General features: G+C 33.7%; 1 protein-coding gene across 1 annotated transcript; it reads left to right on the top strand.

The window, feature by feature from the left end:
- Positions 1-17686: 17686 nt before the first annotated feature.
- Positions 17687-20910, top strand: LOC120354680 (cyclin-dependent kinase 9-like). The gene is made up of 2 exons (XM_039442083.1): positions 17687-18439; positions 20829-20910. The coding sequence occupies exons 1-2, from the start codon at positions 17687-17689 to the stop codon at positions 20847-20849; spliced, it is 774 nt and encodes a 257-aa protein (XP_039298017.1). The 3' UTR covers positions 20850-20910.
- Positions 20911-22703: the final 1793 nt, after the last annotated feature.

The raw sequence follows: 22703 nt of genomic DNA, 5'->3' as shown, positions 1-22703 counted from the left end.
ATCCTCGACTCGGAAAGAGGCGAGAATCTAATTCAAGTCCTGGACTTATAAGCCCTTCACTCAGAAAGCGAAATTATAAACTCCAGGGTCTAACGTGATCTCTAAATTCCAGGGTCTATTTAAGTCCTCAACTACGTTAACGCTCTGACTCCGAAAGCCAATTTTCTGACTCCAGAGTTAAAAGCCAGTTAAAGTCTAGAACTTACCTAAATCCCGAGCTCGGAAACCGGCCCTAAGGAGTTGAATTTATCGAAATAGTGATGAGTATCTTTGTTAATTCGGCAATGCCCTAAAGCCGTACAATCAATAATAATCACAGCTAATTAATTTGTTTAAAATTTTATAAATTTGATTAATCGATAAAACTTTATAAATCAGAAGTCTATTTTTTAAAACTTTCTCACTTTAAAAACGTGATATTTATTTATTCGTGGACAGAATCACAAATCATATTAATATGATTAGGAAGGAACAACAGGCTTGGCCCAAATCTATTCCAAATATTCCGGCAGGATTGCCATTTTCGGGCTATAATTTCTAAAATTCTTAGTAAATAATTGATAATCACAGTTTGTGATCGAATTCTAAATTATATAAGAACTAAAAATTACAAATAATTTATGATTGACTCGATGGATCGTGATCAATTCATGGTGACATTCATTTCAAGCTGTCGAAGGAGCTGGTTGCCAATGTTGTTTCGAGCTTATACAATCTGAGTATTTGGAAAAATGAACTCAATAAAATTTGGAATCAAGTAAATTGAAAAACATTGAAGATTTATGAAGGAGTAACAATGATTCATGAAGGTTTTTATTTAGAAGATGATGATTATTAAAAAAGGGAATTTGGATTGTCAGATATCAGGTATACTAGTAGTTCTGTGAACAGTAGACCTCGAGCAGTTATAAACCACATCCTCCTCTTATACTGTCCATCAGAGTAAATGCTGTCTGTATGTCGTGTAGGCGAGATAAAATGGCCAACGGCTGTTGGGGTTGGTATCAAAAATGCTAACATCAAAAGCTGATCTCCCTCGAGACATACTGGCAACAGGTCAGCCCGACTTGGAAGCAAAGAAACGTCGATAGGAAATACTATATTATTCTAGTTATTAATTGCATGCAATTGATAATCCACTCGTTAGCTGATTTATGAAGAATAAGTACTATAGTCTGATTTTAAGGTAATATTGGCGTTCGAAGGAGACTCCTTTTCTTTTGTAGTATCCATGAAAAGCAAAATTTCAAAAAACCTTATATATAAGTCGACGCGAAATTCAAAAAAGAAATATACCTGTCAAATTTCATGAAAATCTATTGCCGCGTTTCGCTGTAAATGCGGAACATGAATATAAACATAAAAACATATAAGCATAAAAAGAAATGCAAAACCGTCGACTTGAATCTTAGACCTCACTTAGCTCGGTCAATTCAATAATATTAGTGATGGGGGAAATGTTAAATTTGAATGACAGACCGAGGTTGGAGAGAAGTAGAATGTGTTCAATGTATAATGCCGGTGAAAGGAGGGGATACGTGTCATTTTACTGCGTTGTGTTTGGTGGGTGGGTGACTGATGGTGACGGAAGGTGGCTGGGTAAATCAACTCTTTCAGAAAATGTGTACCGGTACCTAGAAGTAGTGAACAAAGAAATTGGCAGGGGATGGTTGAATTTTGTTGGGTGGTTTGGCATTTCCAGTTCCTGGCTCTTGATAGACAATTTCAACTATTGGAGTAAAATAAGCATAAAGAGATAATAATAAGAATAAAACAATGGAACAAAACACTTTCCGCTCGCATTCGGTAGCATTTTTTTTCATGGATAAAACAAAAATCTCAACTCGAGAATATAGCAAAAGCCAAGCATAAGATGTTATAAATTTGTATTCTTGTATATTGTATTATTGAAAAATATTTAACATTATTATTATTATAACAGTTGCTAAGAAAAACTCAGTATTTTTCTTTTTCGTTGATATCGAATTTTGATTCTGCCTTTTCACCCATACCAAGTGAAATATAGAGCTATATGGATTCACGTGCAATTATCTTCTAGCTATTTATCAAATCAGAAGAATTTGAAGAATATTATCGTTGGGCGCAAACCTTTTGCCACAAAAGTGGAAAGGATATAATTTATCGAAATATGGGTACTTTACATTGGCATGTGATTACCGGCAGCATGTAGAAACAAATCTGTTTCCACGTGCCGGCATTTATTAATGAAATTCAACCACCTGTACAATACAAAATTATTGGAAAATTCATGCAATCACAATTTTCTAATCTCGATTCTTCTGTAGAGGCTAAGTGGTCGCAGTCATTATTGTAACGTATTCGTATTTGTTTTGGTGCGTTCTGAAAATGGCAGGAATATGAACTAAAAAGAAGAAGAAGAAGAAGAAGAAGAAGAAGAAGAAGAAGAAGAAGAAGAAGAAGAAGCTTTAAGTGGAGTATTGTGATATTTTCAAAATTTTTAAAGTCTTCCAAAGCCATGAATTATCATGGAATTGATAGAAAAGGGTACTGTACTGGATATTTTGATTTTATTTCAACTGTTTTTATTTTTTGCTCCAATTAAAACCAGCCATACTAAATTAAACATAGCTTTCACACTCACTGTTGTCTCCAGTAGGTACGTATTGAGCTCTGGGGATACGGTACGTGCCACATGCTACATGCAAGCTCTACATTCTCTATCAAAACTCCCCTTATCTGATACAAGATGCGGATTTCGAATTCAGTTACAATGGTTCATAGGCGGCAAGGGGAGTTGACCCCTTGGAACTCACTTATATTATATCAAGTCAATCAATAATTAATGTTTTTTTTTCTCTCAATAATTATGAGAATAAGAGCGTTGAGATTAGATCTTTTAACTTGATGAGCTGTGATTTTCATGTGAATGTAAACAGCTACGAACGGAATGCTGAGAATGGTCCAATCAATGGGTTATACTTTAAAGAGTACTTGAGAAACGGAACACTTTTTTAACCGCGGGCTCAAGGATTTGTTTACAGTATAGTTGGGGAAAGTAAACACACTAAAAACTTAAGTCCTCTAAGCTGAAGCAGAGGGCAGGACAATTAATTATTTCTATAGTTTTAAATACTTAGGATTTTTTCCCAGATGTTTGGATGTTTCTATACGCGATCATCGCAGTAATCGAATTGGAGGATCTTTCTTTCACTTGTTATCACACAATTATAGAAATTGTCAAGTGCGCTAATAAAAGTGAATGACCTATTCTAACTATTCATCTCATCACATTCTAGAGTGGTCAAGAAGTGGTGAATCGATTCAAATCAACTTGAATGATGATTATTGAAAAGAGAATTTGATGAGCATCCTGTCGAATTGTAACATCGGATACAATAAAATTTAATTGGAATGCATAATTAATTCTTTCTATTCCATATCAGTTTCCATGAACGAGGTCATGCCAATTTGAGACCAGACACTCAATAACTTGACTGTAAAGAATTTTGGTAATGCTTTGCTTCCTACAATCGACTGTTATACATTTAGCGTATAGTGTCAAGGCGGAATAGATAGAATAGATGAAATGAAATTGCCTAGTATTTCACATAGATAGCTCAAAATCGCTTGTTGGTGAGCTCCTATATCATATGAGAACTCGAATTATTGCGATATTGCGAGTGTGTTTACTGTATGAAAATAGAAAAAAATACTAGAATCACTTCCACAAGCTTTGTTTATTCAATTATTTATTTATTTATTTATTTATTTATTTATTTATTTATTTATTTATTTATTATTTATTTATTTATTTATATATTTATTTATTTATTATTTATTTATTTATTTATTTATTTATTTATTTATTTATTTATTATTTATTTATTTATTTATTTATTTATTTATTTATTTATTTATTTATTTATTTATTTATTTATTTATTATTTATTTATTTATTTATTATTATTTATTTATTTATTTATTTATTTATCTATTTATTTATTTATTTATTTATTTATTTTTTGGATAGAGCAAACAATACAATAGTCGGAGAAGAAAAAACAGGCTTTTGCCCAAAACTTCTTCAATTTTCTGATTTTGTCTCAAATTGTTCCAATATTATGTAGGTTAGCAAGTAATTGACAACTTTACACTGAAACAAATTGCGACCAGTATTGATAAGATAGATAAAAGAAACCAGGAGTAGGCTATAAATTTAACAAATTTCTTGATGATAAACCACTCTTATTAATACATCCTTTGCTGATGATACTGCAACTATTTTCCACGGTAAAACTTGGAATGAAGCTCACACCATAGCTAAGGAAAACATATTACAAATTACGAATTGGCTAGATAAAAATACATAATATTTGAATATGGATAAACTAGCTACATAACCTTCTCAGTTAATAAAATAGGGCTACATGTTGATAATGGAGAATTGAAGCTCCACTCAGATTCTATTCAAACCAGGCGCGGATCCAGGGGGGGGTGACCGGGGCGATCGCCCCCCCTCCACTTTCCAAGTGGTGTTTGAAAAAACTGCCTACCCGTCCAGTCATTATATACATTCATTGGTGCTTGCAATAATTTATATTGTAGTTCTGATTTTTCAATATATTGTTTGTATACAAAAGAGAAGTCCAGATCCAATTTTTTCATGCAAAATTTCCTTGTGCTAGATACAGAATGGCCCAAAAACCTCATATTTTCGGTTCATTTTTCAGTTAACATCTATTTCCGCCAAATCCTGTAATCGGACGGAAATTTCCTTCACGTCTTTTTTAGATCATGAATTTCCTAATAAAATGAGTTCATTCGGTTCTTTCTATCTTCAATGAGTTATCTTCAATAACTACTGAGTTACAATTTTTCATAAGTGAGTAAAACTTTAAGTAATGATCAATTTTGATGAATTCCAGATTTTCATCAATAATATCTTTCAATTGTTACCATTTAAATTATAATACATGTCATAATCCCTATGGGCGTAATTTGTAATCTAGAATTTGAGACCAGGTAGAGCGCTCTATCTCATATAGATTTCCAGGTACACCTGACAACAATGGTCCTTGTATTTTGGCAAACACCTAGGTTTTAGCTTCAACCATCATCAGCAATTTTCATTGTCATCACATTGAGGTTTCGCACCATGATATAAGTTCATTAGATCATATTCTATGAGAACAAAATTTTGAACAATCATTACTTTTGACACACTGATCAGATCTCATTGTACCACATTCTTCTCGGCTCGTCAAGGCGGTTCGAAATCATGCATCAGAAGTTGAATTCGATCCTAGATAGAAAATTCAGACTTGAGTGTAATTTAACCAGTATTTCAATACACAGAGACATTTTCAATTTCTATTTAGAGCTGTGTATCTCGGTAACCCGTTATTATAAAAAAACTTGATATTCAATCTTATAATAGAATCTCCTCTTTTAGTTGCAGTGAACGATTCATGGAAGAAAATGATCGTAATGTAAGATTCGAACATTAAAAAAAATCAAGAAATCGAAGATACTCTACTCATATTTTACGGTCTAGGCAATGGTATGATAGGAAACAGTGATTCAAGATGAATTTTAGGCAACTAAGCTCGCAGAGGATGAAATTGTCTACAATTTTGAATCAATCATGAGTTCCTACGATGTATCGACTCATTTTAGAGACTCTTGATTAACAGAAAAATCGCGAATAAAATGAAAACTGAAATCGCTATTTTTAAAATAGGCTGTAACTTTGTAATGGTAATGAAATCGAAAGTATCCTTCGTTGTCATGGAAAGAGGATATACCATCCCACATCCTTACTAGATTTTGAAATTTCATCCGAAGTATTTCACAAGATACGCAGCTTTGAATATGGAAATTTTTAATTTTTTTTAAAGAGAAATGATGCATGATTTCGAACCGCCTTGACGAGTCAATAAGAATGAGCTGTGGGTCACCAACACAAAATCGTCCCCCCTCCCCCACAGGTCAGGGTCCTGGATCCGCGCCTGATTCAAACCTAGAAAATTCAGATTGTCCGACTATAAAAAGTCACTAATATTGAATACTTGGGAATAATAATGAAGTGGGATGTACATATAAAGTCCGTCTGTAGAAGAATTAGATATTTATTTTACTAATTCTACCAAAAAACAGAATTTGGATTTGGTATATCAAGTCAAATTTCTGCAGTATGGTATAGAATAGAATAGAATAGAATGACTTTATTTTTGACCAAGGAGGGCAACGTTAGGGTGTAGTCGGCCCTCTCTTACACATAACCCTCAATATAGCTGATTGGTGAGGGGGGGGGTTGTTTCAACTGTCATATTGATGAACTATTCTTAGCGAAAACTGATTATTAAAATTATTCCAAACAAACATAGATACGGCATCGCGAAATATGACTTGTTGGATCTGAACTACCAGGAAGTAGTTTTGTAGCTCTTAACTAAAGAATGTAACATTCTATACTCTCTGCTCAAAAATTATTATTTGCGGAGCTGGCCTGAAACGGTCACCTGACTAAGAAGAATACCTAATGACTGTTGCCGGATTATCGCGAACTGGTCGGCTTTGATGCCGCTCGTATAACTTGCATGGATGTACCATTGCCCAGATAACCCGATAGAGCGCTAATGCTGCCGTATTAGCGCTTTAATCCATGAAACATTGATTGACGGTCAGAAATAACATTAGAATGGTTTTGTGGCTTAACATTACAAGTGGTATCAGGCTATCGAAAGATAACAAATGAAAGATCTGCAGAAATAATTTTCGAAAATTATCAAAATTTATAGAAATTAACCTAAGACATGTTTTGGTATGTACAGAAGAATATGGGGTCCAATATGTGACAAAGGTATATGGAGAGGCAGATATATTGTGAAATATATGAAGCAGTCGGGGAAGAAAATATTATACGCTCCATAAAAGCAAGAAGAATCGAATGGTTGAATCTTGTAGTGACAATGGTTGAAGAAAAAGGACCGGTTAGGATAACGGATGATATAGTGATTGGGACAAGGAGAAGAGGAAGGCCAAGCAGAAGATGGATTGGTGACGTGATGGGTGATCTACATGTGCTGGGAGTGACAAACTGGCGGCGGAGAGCACGATAGAGACGTGGAGGCGTCATGTTGAGGAGATCAAAGTTCATCATGGACTGTAGTGCCAAATTAAAGTAAGTAAGAAATGTTGGAGTGTACCACACTCAGGTGTTATATTGGTGTATTATTTTTGAAGGTTTTATATTTAAAAGGATAGTGATGCTATCTTGCAGTAGCAAAGTAGAAACCTTACACTTATTATAAAAACCCTACTTTTCACAGGCATGTTTATTTTTATGTGTGCGACATAATGAACGCACAGTTGAATAAATGAATAGTAAAAGTAGTAGTCAGTAATAGTATAATAGTAATAGTATTTTTTTTCTCTGTCATGTAACCCATGTCAGAGGTATTTATTTAACATGAAAAAACATTCATAATATGGGAAAAATTCCGTTACATACTTGGATTATTTTCCTTGAACTACCGTGTAGCATCCCACTACAGTGTCTATGTATCGGGATGTATTTTGTCCAACATTCTAAATGTAATATTTCAAGTATTTATTTATTTATTTATTAGATAGAGCGAATAATACAATAGTCGGAAAAGAAAAAACAGGCTATTGCCCAAAACTTCTTCAATTTCCTGATTTTGTCACAAATCGTCCAAATATTATGTGGAGGTTATGTTCACTTCAATTTCAACACCAAATCTTCAATCTGAAACTATGAATCAGAATAAAACAAAGAATTTCAAATTTAGATAGATTGATAATGAAACTTCCGTTAAAACAAAAACCAAACTTCAAATATTCACAAAATATATTTTATTGTTTATAATCAGCATTCAACTAAGTTACTGTATTGGTATCAATTTGAATACATTCATACAATACATTCCATAATCCAGGCTATTTCTTCCAATTGAATACCGTAAATAGCGCTAAAGACTAAAATAAGAACTAATCATAGTAATGAAAATAAAAATCATTATTATTGGATGGTGGAAAAATGAATTTGAATGACGTTCAAATAACATTCAATATTGGTTAATATAATTATAATAATTGCTCGCTACTTCAATCTCCAACTCTTATTAACACATGTTCAATACTTTTTTGAATTTTGTAATATTCATTCCCATTACTTCAACAAACTGATAATGAATAGAAAATTTTACAGCATATATTGAGAACAGATTTCTGACCCAGAGTTGTATTTCTTCTATCAATATACAACCACTCTATATAAATCTCTAGATCTATAGTGAGGTCCACGTTATAATGGCAGTGTTTGATGAGCAACGGTATTGCTATCCTTGTCTATCATTCAACAAAGCGGATAGCGTTATCTTTCTCGCTTTGCTCTGTTGCCAGATCGTCTTTTAAAAATGTAGAATTCATAATTGGACATAAATAGAATTCAAAATTTTGGCAGAAATTGAACTTTAACTTTCCACAGTAAGAACATAGCCTATTTTTTCGAACATATATGTTATCATTTATGAAAATTTGGGAACATAATAGTTTTGGGCTATGCCTGTTGTTCTATCCCGATCATATTCATATGATTTGTAATTGTATCAACAAATAAATAAATGAATAATTAATTGAAAATATTTCATCTCAATTATGAAAATTCATTATGAAATTATTTAGAAATATATTTTCTTGGTTAATAAAATATCATTGACTATTTTTAACGAAGTTGATATTACATCAATAAACCAGGTATCAGCTACCATATATAGAAGGCATTGACAATACAGAGGATAGGCAACGTTTTTCTCCTATCTTTCTCCACTGCCATTATAACGTGAACCTTACTATAGTGTTGTGCGCATGATCTACATTGCGTGTAAATGAGGGTTTTTATTATGAAAATGAGAACTGTATTACATTTATGTTCAGTTGCCGAACGCAACTCTACTAGCTTTACAGTCTCTAATATTCTGTTGGGTGGAGTCTGGGTCTGAAGTTGATAAATTTTAATGTAAGTTTTTGTACTTTTATCAGTGGATTTAGATTATTAATTGTAATATGCACTTCCCCGATAAGTAAATCTAACAATGGACTCAAACAAATAATAATAATGTTCTTAGTTTTCGAGCAGGCAAGATTCGACGAAGTTTCACAAATATAAATACCAGTTTTTTTAATTTTGTTACAATATAGGATATGTGGCTGCTCCATCGATAAAGATCATCAATTAAAATCCATAAACTTTTTACTCTATCAACTCTTTCTTTCAATATTGAAGGGCAGTTGCAGGGCAAGTTACCAGGAGGAGCACAATCTTGTAATTTCAGTTCATTCTGTTGTGGTTTACCTGTACCAGTGAGTGAGAGGGTCAGAAATTTAGATTTTCCATGTTGAGAGTAAGTAGATAGTGACATACTAGTGATATAAAGAAGTGAAGGGTAGTAGATATAGTGATTTGTTTGTCAAATGAAACTCTAGAAGGAATTATTGCGATTGGCTTCTGTAAAGCAATCAATTTTGTCATTTACTTAGAAGTAAGCTTGCAATTCCTCCTATATTTTACTTTCCATGTATTGCACTTTTCCATTTTTCGCTTTGTCCTTTCTACTCTCCACAAGACATTTTTTTATTGTATTCTTTCTCTACTCTGAGAAGCTCAGAGCTCAGTACTGTCGCCCACATCTTTATGTTTGGTTATCAATTCCCTTTTGATTACGAACCCCGGAACCCGAGACCCGGGACCCAGTGATAATCCATTGTAATATGATAGAATTATTTCAAATCGTGATCCTGGTAGTGTGGAGTTGAATTGGGAATTTCATCGTGGATTGTAACGTTCTCGTTTTGAGTATTTGTGTACTGTTCCAACCAAATTCGCATAGGTATAACCATAGAGAAAAGATAGCATAAGAAAATATCCCGTATGGTATATTATATTATTAGGTCGTTCATCTTCCAAATTTCAAGCTAATTTTTTGTAGCTCAAGCAGATCACTGTCGACTACTGTCTATTATTACTTTTTTGACCGGTTGAGAGTGTAAGAATGGCACAGTATGAGAGACTATCAGCATCATAGCTTTACGAAAAATAAGTACGTGAACTATCTGCTTGAGTTAACAGTGAAATTTGTAACATAATCGCCCTATACCATTGGATGACCCATCTTCTCATGCTATCTTTTTTTTCTGTGGTATAATTATGAATAGACTGTTATACTCTCGAATTTCAGCAAGAAAACTCATGACAAATATCATCATCATCATCATTATTGGCACTACAGCCCATGTAGAGCCTTAGCCTTCACAACCACATCCTTCCACCCCTCTCGACATTCTGCTGTTCTTCTCCATCTTCTTACACCCAGTCTGCGCAAATCCTCTTCCACATCGTCAACCCACCGCTTTCTTGGTCTTCCTTGTAATCTTCTTTCTCCGGGTTTGCCTTCCAGCACCATTCTTGGCACCCTCCCTTCCGGCGTTCTGCACACATGACCAGCCCATCTCAGCCTCATACTTTTCACAACAGATAAAATACTGGTCTCTTCGAACAATCTTCCTAGTTCCTCGTTTGTTCTCATCCTCCATATTTCATTTTCCTTGGTTGCTCCAAAAATTCTTCTTAAAATCTTTCTTTCCCATCTCTGAAGCAGACCTTCTTCTCGTGTAGTCAATGTCCAAGCTTCGGCCCCATATGTCACTATTGGTCTTAAAACTGTTGTGTAAATTTTTATTTTGCCTTTTTTTGACCCATTTTTGGACTTCAGGATATTCTGCAGGGCGAAATACACCCTATTTCCGGACATTATCCTAGCATCCACTTCTTCTGCTACATTATTCTCTTCCGTTATTAGGGTGCCCAAATACTTGAATGATTTCACTTTCTCAAAGGTTCTACCTGATAACTGTATCTGTGTTCCATCATTCACTGGCCTCCTGGACATAACCATCACTTTAGTTTTCTGCATATTAATTTCCAGGCCTACTTCTCTTGCCTCATGTTCCAGCTTTTCATAGATCTCTGTCAGTTCCCTCCTGTTTCTTGCTAGTATGGTCACGTCATCTGCATAAGCCATTATTTGGCACATCCGGTTGAAGAGTGTGCCCCCGGGGTTGTTGGTGGTTACCTTTCTGATAATATTTTCCAGCACTGCATTGAATAACATGGTTGACAGCACATCTCCTTGCCTCAGTCCCCTTCTTACCTCAAAATCATCTGTAACACTTCCATCAATCTTGACCACAGCTCTGCTTCCTTTCATCGTCATACTTATGAGACGGATCAGCTTTGTGGGGACATTTAACTCTCTAAGTGCCTCATACACTTTCACCCTACTGATAGTGTCATATGCCTGTTGGAAATCAATATATATCTGTTGCACGTTGACATCAAACTCATAGCATTTTTCCAGAATTTGCCTGATTGTGAAGATATGGTCGACTGTTGATCTTCCTGGCCGGTAACCACATTGATACTCTCCAATATTACATTCTATCAATGGTGTCATCCTTTTTGCTAGAATTTTGGCAAAGACTTTGTACAGAATACTCAGTAGGGTGTTTCCTCTGTAGTTTCGGCACTCCATTTTGTCCCCCTTCTCATGAACTGCATGACAAATATAGTTAAATTTATTCCATAATATTTCTTTCAATATTGGATGATATTGTTTTTCATGTTCTCTGTAATTCATAGCTGTTTGTGTTCATCAATTCTATTCTTTCCCTCGCCAATCTCTCGTTATTATATCCAGACTATAATAATGAAATTTGAACAGAAATGAGCTTTATTTTATTCTGATGTGTTGAACTTGAATGTAGGTTAGTAAAACACAATAACAGTTCAAAATCTTAAAAAATATATGGCAGGGAAATTCTACCTGAAAATGTTTGTAACAGTTAAATTTAATTTGACAAATTCGTTTTTCCTGTACTTCTCCACGTTTTAACTATTCAACCCAGTATAGCTAGTGCTGAATGCTGAGAGTTCATTCCTACGTTGAGAAAAGTTGAAACTTGGTTGAGATCACAAAGGGGAGAACAGTGAATGGCAGATATAATAGCCTTAATAATAAATATGGTATCTATCGTGACATTTATGCTACCGTGATTCGGATAGTTCGGATAGTACTGTTAAAGACAGTATGTTTTCACTAATTGTCATCCGAAAAATAAAGTTTGTTGTGAACAAATTTTGAGTACAATAATTATATGTTTGTAAAGTGTGTACCTCTTGTGTAAAACTAGATTTTGGATGTAATACTTAGTAACTTGATCTAATAAAAGGATCCTACAAAACTGTATTAACTTCAGTATATCTATAGTAAAATTTCTTACTTAAGGAAACATATTATGCGACTTGCAGTGAAAAGTGGAATACAGCGACCGCAATTTTGCCGTGCTAGAGTGGACAGTGATCTGTATACTTCGTACAAAATTACTTTGAACTTTGGAGGGACATGCGCAGCAGAGAAGCATACAGTCGCATAGGGACGGTAGGCATATAGTCGGTAGGGATAAAACGGCGGCGAAGTTTCCGTTCTGAACCGGCCAGAATTCTCTAATTTCTAGTGAGTATTCAAGCGCTCATGTTAAACTTACAGGGTTTCCTCTCTGGAAGCATTCAGTCGACTGACTCTAATCGACAAATTGGCAACTGCGCTTCTACGTATGACTCTATCCATCACTGATCTCCCTCCATTTCTATGCGCCGCATATTCCTCCAAGTCAGAAGTAATTTTTTACGGAGTAAAGTCTTTAGTGAGTGCTCAACACCTCATGTTTCACCCCCCCCCCTCATCAGTTTCCTTTCTGAAAGCACTGCATTGACTGAGCCTGACAAACGCTCTTTTTTCATCACTCTAATTGTCTTAACTGGTTCTCCATCTCTTTGCTTCGCATATCTCTCCAAGTCGGAGGTTGTTTCAATTATACTACAGTCAATGCAATGCTAAATTAGTAAATTTTCATAAAATCATACAATTGAATGTTGTAAGAAAGGTCTTCAGAAACAACCCAGGAGGGAGAAGTCTCAGAGGACGTCCGCGAAAGCTTTGGCTGGAGGATGTGGAGGATAATATTAGAAAGCTGGGTATCAGGGGATGGAGATGTAAGACTGCCGATAGAGACGAATGGAGAGACTTTCAGAAGGAGGTCAAGATTATGAGCTGCAGCACCAAGGACTAAGGAAATACCGTAAGTATGAAGAGAATGGAAATACAAAAATGTATTAAAAGAATCGCTTCCCTTGGTTCGGAAACCACCTAGAACTGTCCACCCATCACTGTAGTTTTATTACTATCCTACCCACGCACAAGACACAATTAATGTGGGCATCAAACTCAGCAAAAAAAAGCCGCCCCCCCTCAAACCAGACTTCTGGATCGCCACTGGTGAAAGAGCGGAATAGCAAAATAAAAAATACTAATAATAGTGTCCATGAATGTTAAATAATGTGGATAAGTTATCTTGAAATTGTCTCAAAACTCTTGATAGGTCATGTAAACAATTCACTTCCGAGAATAGAGGTTTTTCTATGAAAAGTCCATGGCAAAAAATAAATCTATGGTATAATTATTTATTATCGTCTTTTTTCTTTAGGGCTACTTTTAATATAAATGAAAATATAAATCTGGTACCCATTTAAATTATGAAAAATAATTAAAAATAAAGTCACAAAATAATTCAAAAGGGTACTCAGATTTATACCTATCGTATAGCTTTAGGCTCAAGTAATGTCTTTTGTAGATTTAGTGAGAAGAGTAGCTGAAACTATATTCATTTCCATATTTTTAAACAATGAAATGATTTTCTAACAAAAATGATTAATTCAATTGAAATGTATGCTATTTTAATTATACCGTTTCTCCAAACTCAGCTGTTGATAGTCCACGAAGCGCATAGTTGTGCCACTACTGTAGTGTGCAGTGCTTTCCAATACGTCGCTCAGTTTACGTCGATTCACCGAGCTGCGATTTTGCTAGTGATAGTGCGCTCTTCAGTCGCAGTTGTTATTATAAGCTCTTCGGTTATAGATTTGATTAGACTAGCAGGAAAAGTTTTGATTGTGGAAATAATAAGTGCAAAGTATATTTTTAAGTTTTTCGGTTTAAAATGATTGCTTGTAGTGGCACTGATGTCCCAGAGTACCTGCGGTATGTTGATGAGCTACCCAGCGCAAGTCTTAATAAATATGAATTGGGAGAAATTATTCAAAGTGGTAAGTAAACAAAAATACAAATAGAGTAGAATAGATAATCGGTTGAAGATATTGGGAATATGTTTGGCTACAATACGAAAACTCACTTTCAACTTGAATGATTAAAGTTGTTGCCCATAGCAAGCAAATTTTGCAAAAATTGGTTAGAAAACTTTACATGAACAAATTATGATTCAAAGTCAGTATTAAGCTCCGCACACTCTCATCAGATTAAACGAAACTTGACAAACATCTGTTTGAAATCATCTGTTTGATCAAATAGAATTTATCAGGACAAAATACCGCACGAACAAAAATCGATGTGTGTGTGCGGAGATTTAGATTCCCACATATTAATATCAGTGTAAGTGTTCGGTATAGTGGAATTATAATTCCCCTGAGTTCCAATAATCAAACTATAAAGCAAAGCTATTCAAACTCGCCTCACAATGCTAATTTGGAACTCATTTTCACTGTAACGGACACCTACACTAATAGTGATATGTAGGAATCCAGTGATCTTTATCACAGTGAATTTATTCATCATTTTTTTTACCTTAATATGTATATTTTCAATCATTCTTATTCCGTATTATTAATTTCCAGGGTTCTTTCATCCATATTTTATTTAATAATAATTATATTAGTTTTCATTCTCGATAGTTCATTTGTTCAAGATCATCATTTTAAACAGTTTTTTATATGGTTGAATAAGTTGGAACGAATTCACCTTGCTTTCGCTTACCAATCTAGTAATTTATAAAAATTTTCGAATTCATTATTTTCCATGATATTGAATGAGTCATATTGATTATATCGCCTCATATCGCTGTAATCGACTCAACGTGAGTGACTCAACGTCTTGGAAGGCAATCCACTTTAAAACTATGCAGTATTGAGTCGAATGAAAATTGGAGAAGGAAGTAATCAACTGCTCCGGTCGCTAATTATTACAGTGCATGGATTTATTTTTGTAATTGATGTTGAACATTTCTAAAATACTTTTTGTACAGTATTACTTGTGAATTCAAAGCCCACATTAGTTCGTTGTTCATGCATAATAACTGATGTTTTTTTTTAATAATAATAATAATAATTTTATTCATTATGTTAAGGATAATATGAATTTGATGATGATAAAGTTAGAAATAATGAGAGTTTAGTGGACCCACAGTTCTATGTTGCTGGCTTTGTGATCGTGAAAGTCATGAACGGAGATTTTCGGTGACCGCTTACCCAATCAAATTTTGGTATCGACTATTCGTCATCACTTCTCCACTCAAAAGATTAAGATGTCCTACCAACTGTACAGCCAATCACATCCCTAAGAAAATGTACTAGCATTCGAGTTTTTTATAATATTATATCATTATTTCAGTAAATGAGTGATTCAAATTCATTGTTATTAATTTCTCTCCTCATCAGAAGCTACAGATGCTAGCAACTTTGGGACCAATACTTTTCGGGACTTAAGTGTTCCGACATAAGAGAGGATGGGTCTTCGCAGGTAGAATCAGGTGTCTCCGACAGGTGGTTTCAGACATTGATCTTCAACACAATGGCGTTGAAGGGGAAAACATTAGCGAGTCAGATGCAGGCCTAATCAACTTAATATAAATATTTATTCATTCAGATTTTCAAGTTGAATTATTATTTCCGCTACTTGATCAGGAAAATATGAATTAATTATAGTTCCCATCAGATCAAGAAACTGAGTTCTAGGAACAAGTTGGAAAATAGGCCTTCTAAAGATGTCTGTGAAAAAGATAGTTTATCTACTCAGAACTATTTCTAGAAATGAATCTATGAATGGTTGTTCATACAGTGACAGAGGCGTGTGAACCTGTCGAAAGGGCCGACTATTACTAGGACTTGTTTGCTAATCATCTCACAGGTAGAGACCCCAGATTTGGTCCCAAAATTCCTCTATTTCCTAGTTGGTACCAAAATTTTTGGTCCCAAATTTCCGGTCACTGAAACTACCTACTGTAGGTGCTGAATTTGTAAAATAAGTTTCTGCTATTATCCAGTTGAGAAGTGAAATTTGTAGGAACAACCGATAGTATACTTTATAGTTTCGTCTTTCAACATTCCTCTTCACTTCAAACATTCTCTAATAGTTAAAACTTTGCATCATGCGAAGTAATAAACTAATTTACTTTAACCCGCTCATGAATCTTTGATACTGCTTTATTCCACCTTCAATCATATTCAATATTTCCAATCAAATTTTTATGCACATTGTTAAATCATATTACAATGGTGTTAAACAGGTTTCCCTTGACAGTTATTGTGATGGATTTGGATTCTCATAACGATCCATTTTTAAAGAGCCAATCATGAAAAGATTTTTCAACTTTTCCCAAGTTGAGTATACATGCCTCTTTCCACGAAATTATTGGAAGATTATAGAGATTACAACACAAAGCTTTACTTATAGTTTTCACAACAAATGAATTCTAATTTAAGTCAAAATTACGAAAGTATAAAACACTACGAAGTATTTAAATCCTAATTATTTCGATAATTTGATATAAGAGGCCTATATGGGCGTAGGAAGAAGCATGAGTATCTGAGATTGTAGATGTATGATTAGAATACAGTATGTACGAGCTCAGAAAAGGAAACAATAAAAAGAGGAACGTTGTTCATTAGTCCGTGGTAAAAGTTAGATAAAAATTTAGCAGTCCAGTGCTTGATCATTCCACACGACACATTTATCCGGATTTAATGTATGAAAGCCTATTCTCCTGAAAAAAGAACCTTCCAAGTCGTGTTAATAATTCCGAATAGACATTCAGCTGATCAGTTGACCAACAAAGGCTTCAAATTAATGAAGGATATAGGAAGAATATTATTGGAAATTCGGATAATAATATTCATTATTTTGGAAAGTAAATACACATTTCACTTGTAAAATTTTGAATTTAATATGAACTTAATCATTGGAAATAAAAGTACCTCTCCGACTTTGGTTCTCAAGAATAGTACTTCAAGAATGGATGAGCTGTTACGTTGAAGCATTACAGTTAATTTATAGTTGGTACATTCAAACTGTATTTTTTAATCAGACTTCCATAATATACTGCAGCTCCATGAGTCTATTAGCCTAATCACTAATCACACCGCATCAATCACTAACTTTACTGATGTATTCACATTCACAATTATTTTTATTCTCTATCTTAGCATGATAAATTATCCATTTGTGTTTGTATTCGTCTCAAGATACAATTCACATTCAGACCCTATGAAATGCATTGTTATATATATGTCAGATTCGTATCTTTTGATAAATTTGTTCATTCCATTTATTCAGGTGGATTTGGTAGAGTTTATGCCGCGAACCTGTCTAATGAAGCAAAGAAGCCCCAAAGATTTGTCTTAAAAGTCAAAATTAGAGGTTGTACGATCACGGATAACGAGAGGATGGAAGTACACGCTCTGAAGACCCTTGATCAGGAAGAACATATCATAAAGATGGTTGATCTCATTCGGAAGCCTCATGATTTGATTATTGTCATGGAAAGAGCCAAAACCGACCTACAAAAAGTATTATACCATGAAGGGATTCCAATTAACGAAGAGGAAAAGAGAACTATACTAAACCAACTTTTCAAAGGTCTTTCTGCAATACATAACAACAAAATCATACACAGAGATATAAAGCCCTCGAATGTCCTGATTTCTTTCGACGGAATCATCAAAATCACTGATTTTGGCCTGTCAGTGCCTTTGGAAAGAGGAGTTAAACACAGTCTTCGCGGAGGAACGCTTTTCTATAAAGCTATCGAGCTGTTGATGGGTGATGAAAAATATGATGAAAAAGTAGATATGTGGGCTTCAGGCTGTTGCATGGCTGAACTGTGGCAGAGGAAACTACTTTTCCTCCCAGCATGTAGGACTGTGACAAAGCAGGTTGCGGCTATCTCTGAATACTGCAGCTTTCCTACTGAACAAGAATGGCCTGAAGTAGTTACGTACCAATACTACAGCCCTTTGTTGAATCTCAACCATCATTACAAGGAGAACCGCTTAGTGGATAGTGCCCAACGGATCACTGAGGGAGAATCATCGGCAGCAGATCTACTCACAAAATTACTTACCTTGAATCCCAAAGATCGAATCAGCTCAAATCAAGCCCTAACTCATGAATACTTCACACGAGCGCCAGTAGAACCTAATGTAGAGAACCTTGTCAAAAAAATGAATGGGTTGAAGCTGAAATCGATGGTAAGTGAACTTCAAAATGCATGATATAATTCAATTTAACATTTGATAGCAATTTTCTAAATAATGTAGTCCACAACGTTATTGCTCAACTGCTTTAACCATGCACAAACACCATGCATAATTTAGTGTGACCTCTAATATGTGTGTGTGTGTGTGTGTGTGTGTGTGTGTGTGTGTGTGTGTGTGTGTGTGTGTGTGTGTGTGTGTGTGTGTGTGTGTGTGTGTGTGTGTGTGTGTGTGTGTGTGTGTGTGTGTGTGTGTGTTTGAGAGAGAGAGAGGGAGAGAGAGGCATTGATTGATTTATTTTTATTACGACGTGCTAGGTCTCGATAGACCCATTGCACTAAACAACATTACAATACATTGTCAAATAAAGAAAATAAACACAACGTACCTTCACACAAAATACGAGTATTGCAAATGAAAACCTTTAACTGTGAAAAATGAAAATATAAATCAAGATAATAAGATAATTATAAAAAAGACAAATAAGATAATGTTGTGAAAAAGAGCGAAGACAGAATGAAATAAGGAGAAGAATAAGAGAGATGAGAAAGAAGAAATAAAAATGAAATGAAAGCTAAAAAAGAGAAAGAAGAAGAGAAATAATATAAATTGTAATCAATTCAATTCTTGTTTTAGACCTTCGCTTAACGTATGTACCAAATCTGGACATAATCTGTCAATTATTCGTTCTTGAGAAAGCCTAGAAATCGCAGGAAAAACACATCAAACCAGCCGATCTTGGGCGGAACTTAGAGGCGTCTTAACTTTAGGCGAAACTTAACTTCCAATACAACATTTTCATACCTCAGCTGAGCCTGTGTACCAAGTATTACATTTTTGCCAATTAGTTATTGAAAAAAGCAGATAAAAATCAGAAAAACGCAGATTTTGGGCGTATCTTTGGATTTTGGATTTTCTTTCAAATCCGTTCTTAGTGCGCCTCTAGATGGTCAACCGAACATGCATTTTGTCCAGTAGATTTTTAGTGAGTGAGTGAGTGAGTGACTGAATCAGTGCCATTTCGCTTTCATTTTATATATATATATATATATATATATATATATATATATATATATATATATATATATATATATATATATATATATATATATATATATATATATATATAGGGCTACTTGGAGGGATAACAAACATATTAGAATTTTTATCATGAATTTGTATTTCAAAAAAGTATTGTGTGACAAATAAAGTTTTCTATTCTATTTTTGTGATAAAAATAGAATGAAGATAGAACCCTCTAAAAAAACCTTCTGCTTCTCTTAAAAAAACAGCAAACTTCTTTCAATCATTAAAAAATTGATTAAAAGTATGAGGTACTAATTAATTTATGTAGGCTCAATAATGTTCATTTGATCTAAATGTGCGCCTAACGATGGGGTAAGTTACAAAATATGTAGTGTTTTACATTGATCTATAATGGAATTGAGATTTATTTATTGCAAGAGAAAACAATTCAGGACTACAGTAGGAATGATTTACACAGTGTAAATAAAATAAATTATAATTTACAAAAGTACAAAATACTGTAGAAAAAATACATACTCGTATAAAACTAGTAAATTAATTTTCCTTCTGCAATGTAAGGAAAAACTTGTGTCTTGGTAGTGAGTAGCAGGATGACACACTCATATTTTTTTAATATGTACTCTGGTTTCTCAATACAGAAAGCAACAGCAAATAAATAAAAACTTCAAATAGAAAACAACACTGTTCAATGAAAATGAAACTTAGAAAGTAGCAAAGGACATACACTCCAACAGTACTCAGTAGAGCAATGCCAGACTTAAAATATCGAAGACGGGATTATTTAGATAATAATCTCTAGATATTAAGCACGGGTATTTAGAGTGGAATTACAATTTTATTATGTTAGGTCAATTTGAAATAGAAATAAGGTTACGTACTATTTTTATGGAAGTTCTTCGACATCAAGTTAATATCCGCGATAAACCAAGATCTCGTTAATATTGTATTTTTCGGGTTTGCAAGGATATTTCTAAAACTAATGAAAGTACAATTTTGTAACTGGTCTCAAACGATTTATTAGCTCATAATAATACAGTACATATATAAAAGCATCAAGTAGTAGTGGTACGGTAGTCAGTCTGTCTCATTTACAGAAATTGAACCTCCTAATTGATTGTTTCCGATTTTCTTCCCAATCTATGAGTTTTATAATTATGCACAATACTGGTAGTTTTTAATCAACTACTCTTACATTTCTACAATTACATTTCTCTTTCCTTCTCAATTTATATTTCTGTACCTTTGTATCCTACTTACAAACGGCGCTTGCATCTGACTCCCTGATGTTTATCAATTATTCACCAGACATAAATTCCTGTTTTCTTTTTATTTCAAGGAAACTTCAAGTCTGCATTGATGTTTTGAACCTAAACAACTAGAGAATATGGACTATGGGCTGGCCTTTCAACTATGGACTACGTGCCTTCTTTTTACTTTTCATCGATGATGTGCGTTTCCATACCACGATTGGATTATGGCTGTCCAATATTATTATGATAATATAGTGAAAATATTATTCTATGAAGGTTGGTAGAAGTATATTAATTTGATATGAGGAATGATTCCCGTATAGGACAATACCATTTCCGTACATAAGTTATTTAAAAGGAAAGAGCCTCTTGTTCAAAGTTGAAGATAAACTATAATAGATTAAGGAATTAGCTCCATGTTTTGAGTATCTAGACTTACACTGAGAAGGCATAAAATTAACTATGGAATTGTACCTAGGTACTAGGTACGTAGATATGTAGTAACTTGGAATTATTTTTCAATTGAGGATTTCTTAGATAGTTTCAGAGTAATATGGAAATAGAGGTAGTATAATCAATAGACTTATTTTGTAGCCTTAAGGAAACTATAAAACGAATTTTACTATTATCTTTTCATAAGATTCCGAACTATAACTATTGTTATCCAGATGAGGAAGCTCGTTGATAAAAATGATAAATTGATAGAAAATTGCATCAGGGTGGATTGCTTTAATTTTGTTTTTAGCACTTGTAAGCAATTTAATAACCCTATACGATGGAATAACCTTGTGTTCGTTTCAAATTAACTTTGATAATCGTAAATTTTAAATTCTCCAAATTAACTGGTAATATTGTATTCCACTTTGAACCTTTTTTTAATGAGAATATAAATTAAACTTTAATTTATAAGTAGTTGTTGATTAGCTCGTAAGTTTATGAAAATTAGAATCCAACTACTAGGCTATGTTGATTTTTCATAACGATAAAAGTATTCCATGATAGTTTTTTTTATAGAAACTACTTTAAATTGTCAGTATAATAGCCTAGTGGAGGGGGTATTGGAGGAGACTGAAAAACTATTATTATTTACCTAGTATTTATTATTTATTCATCAGCACTGATTGTATTTTAGTCATTAAATGGCAGTATAACTTGGTTGATCATTTATAGATTCCACCAAACTATTCGTTATTCACATTGTAAAAAACTCGTCAGTAAATTGTCAGAAGTTTTATAATGACAAGAAAATTGGACAATCGAGAACTAAGAAGGCAACGTAGCCAGACGGATAGGCTTATTTGGATTAAACTTGAGTTTCTAGATATAAGATGTAGTTATACATAATATATAGCCTATGTTAAAGTATGTATTCCATAAACGTTTATTGAAAGTGTGTTTTCCATATTAAATATATGTTTTTCCAATTTTTCCTTGGTTTAAAATTAAGATTTGAAATATCTTTTATAGTGTCACTCTGATATAGCGTGTTCATATTTGTGGACCCTTAAATGACGTTATAACCAAGTTTCTCTGTATTATTATCATTAATTATACTAAATGAAATGAATGAATTACTAAAACTTAGTTCAACTTATTCATGCAACATATTTTTTAATTTGTGGGTAGGATGCATCAAGCGCTTTGGCATATCTGCTCCTAGAGCATAAAAAGTCGTTTATCTATACTTTATTTAACAAGCTATTCTCATAAGTTTCAAATGTAGCCTATTATGTTTTTACTGAAGATTCTTTATTGCATTATTTACCGGTATATTTTATTCTGGCAGCTCACCTACTTTCATTTACTCCAATGAAAATCAGTGTAAGAGTGAATAGAAGTAATTATTAGTTGTACAAGTACTTAATTAGAATTGGTATCTATAATAGTATAGTCGATATTTTCTAATTGTTAGGCCATAAAATACTAGACAAATCAATCCAAAGGAGGTCTAGTTCACTTTG

This window comes from Nilaparvata lugens, chromosome X (genome assembly GCF_014356525.2).
Source record: "Nilaparvata lugens isolate BPH chromosome X, ASM1435652v1, whole genome shotgun sequence".
In the NCBI taxonomy this organism is placed as follows: Eukaryota; Metazoa; Arthropoda; class Insecta; order Hemiptera; family Delphacidae; genus Nilaparvata; species Nilaparvata lugens.
Note: the sequence above shows the minus strand (reverse complement) of the source record. Positions and strands in the feature narration are given on the sequence as shown.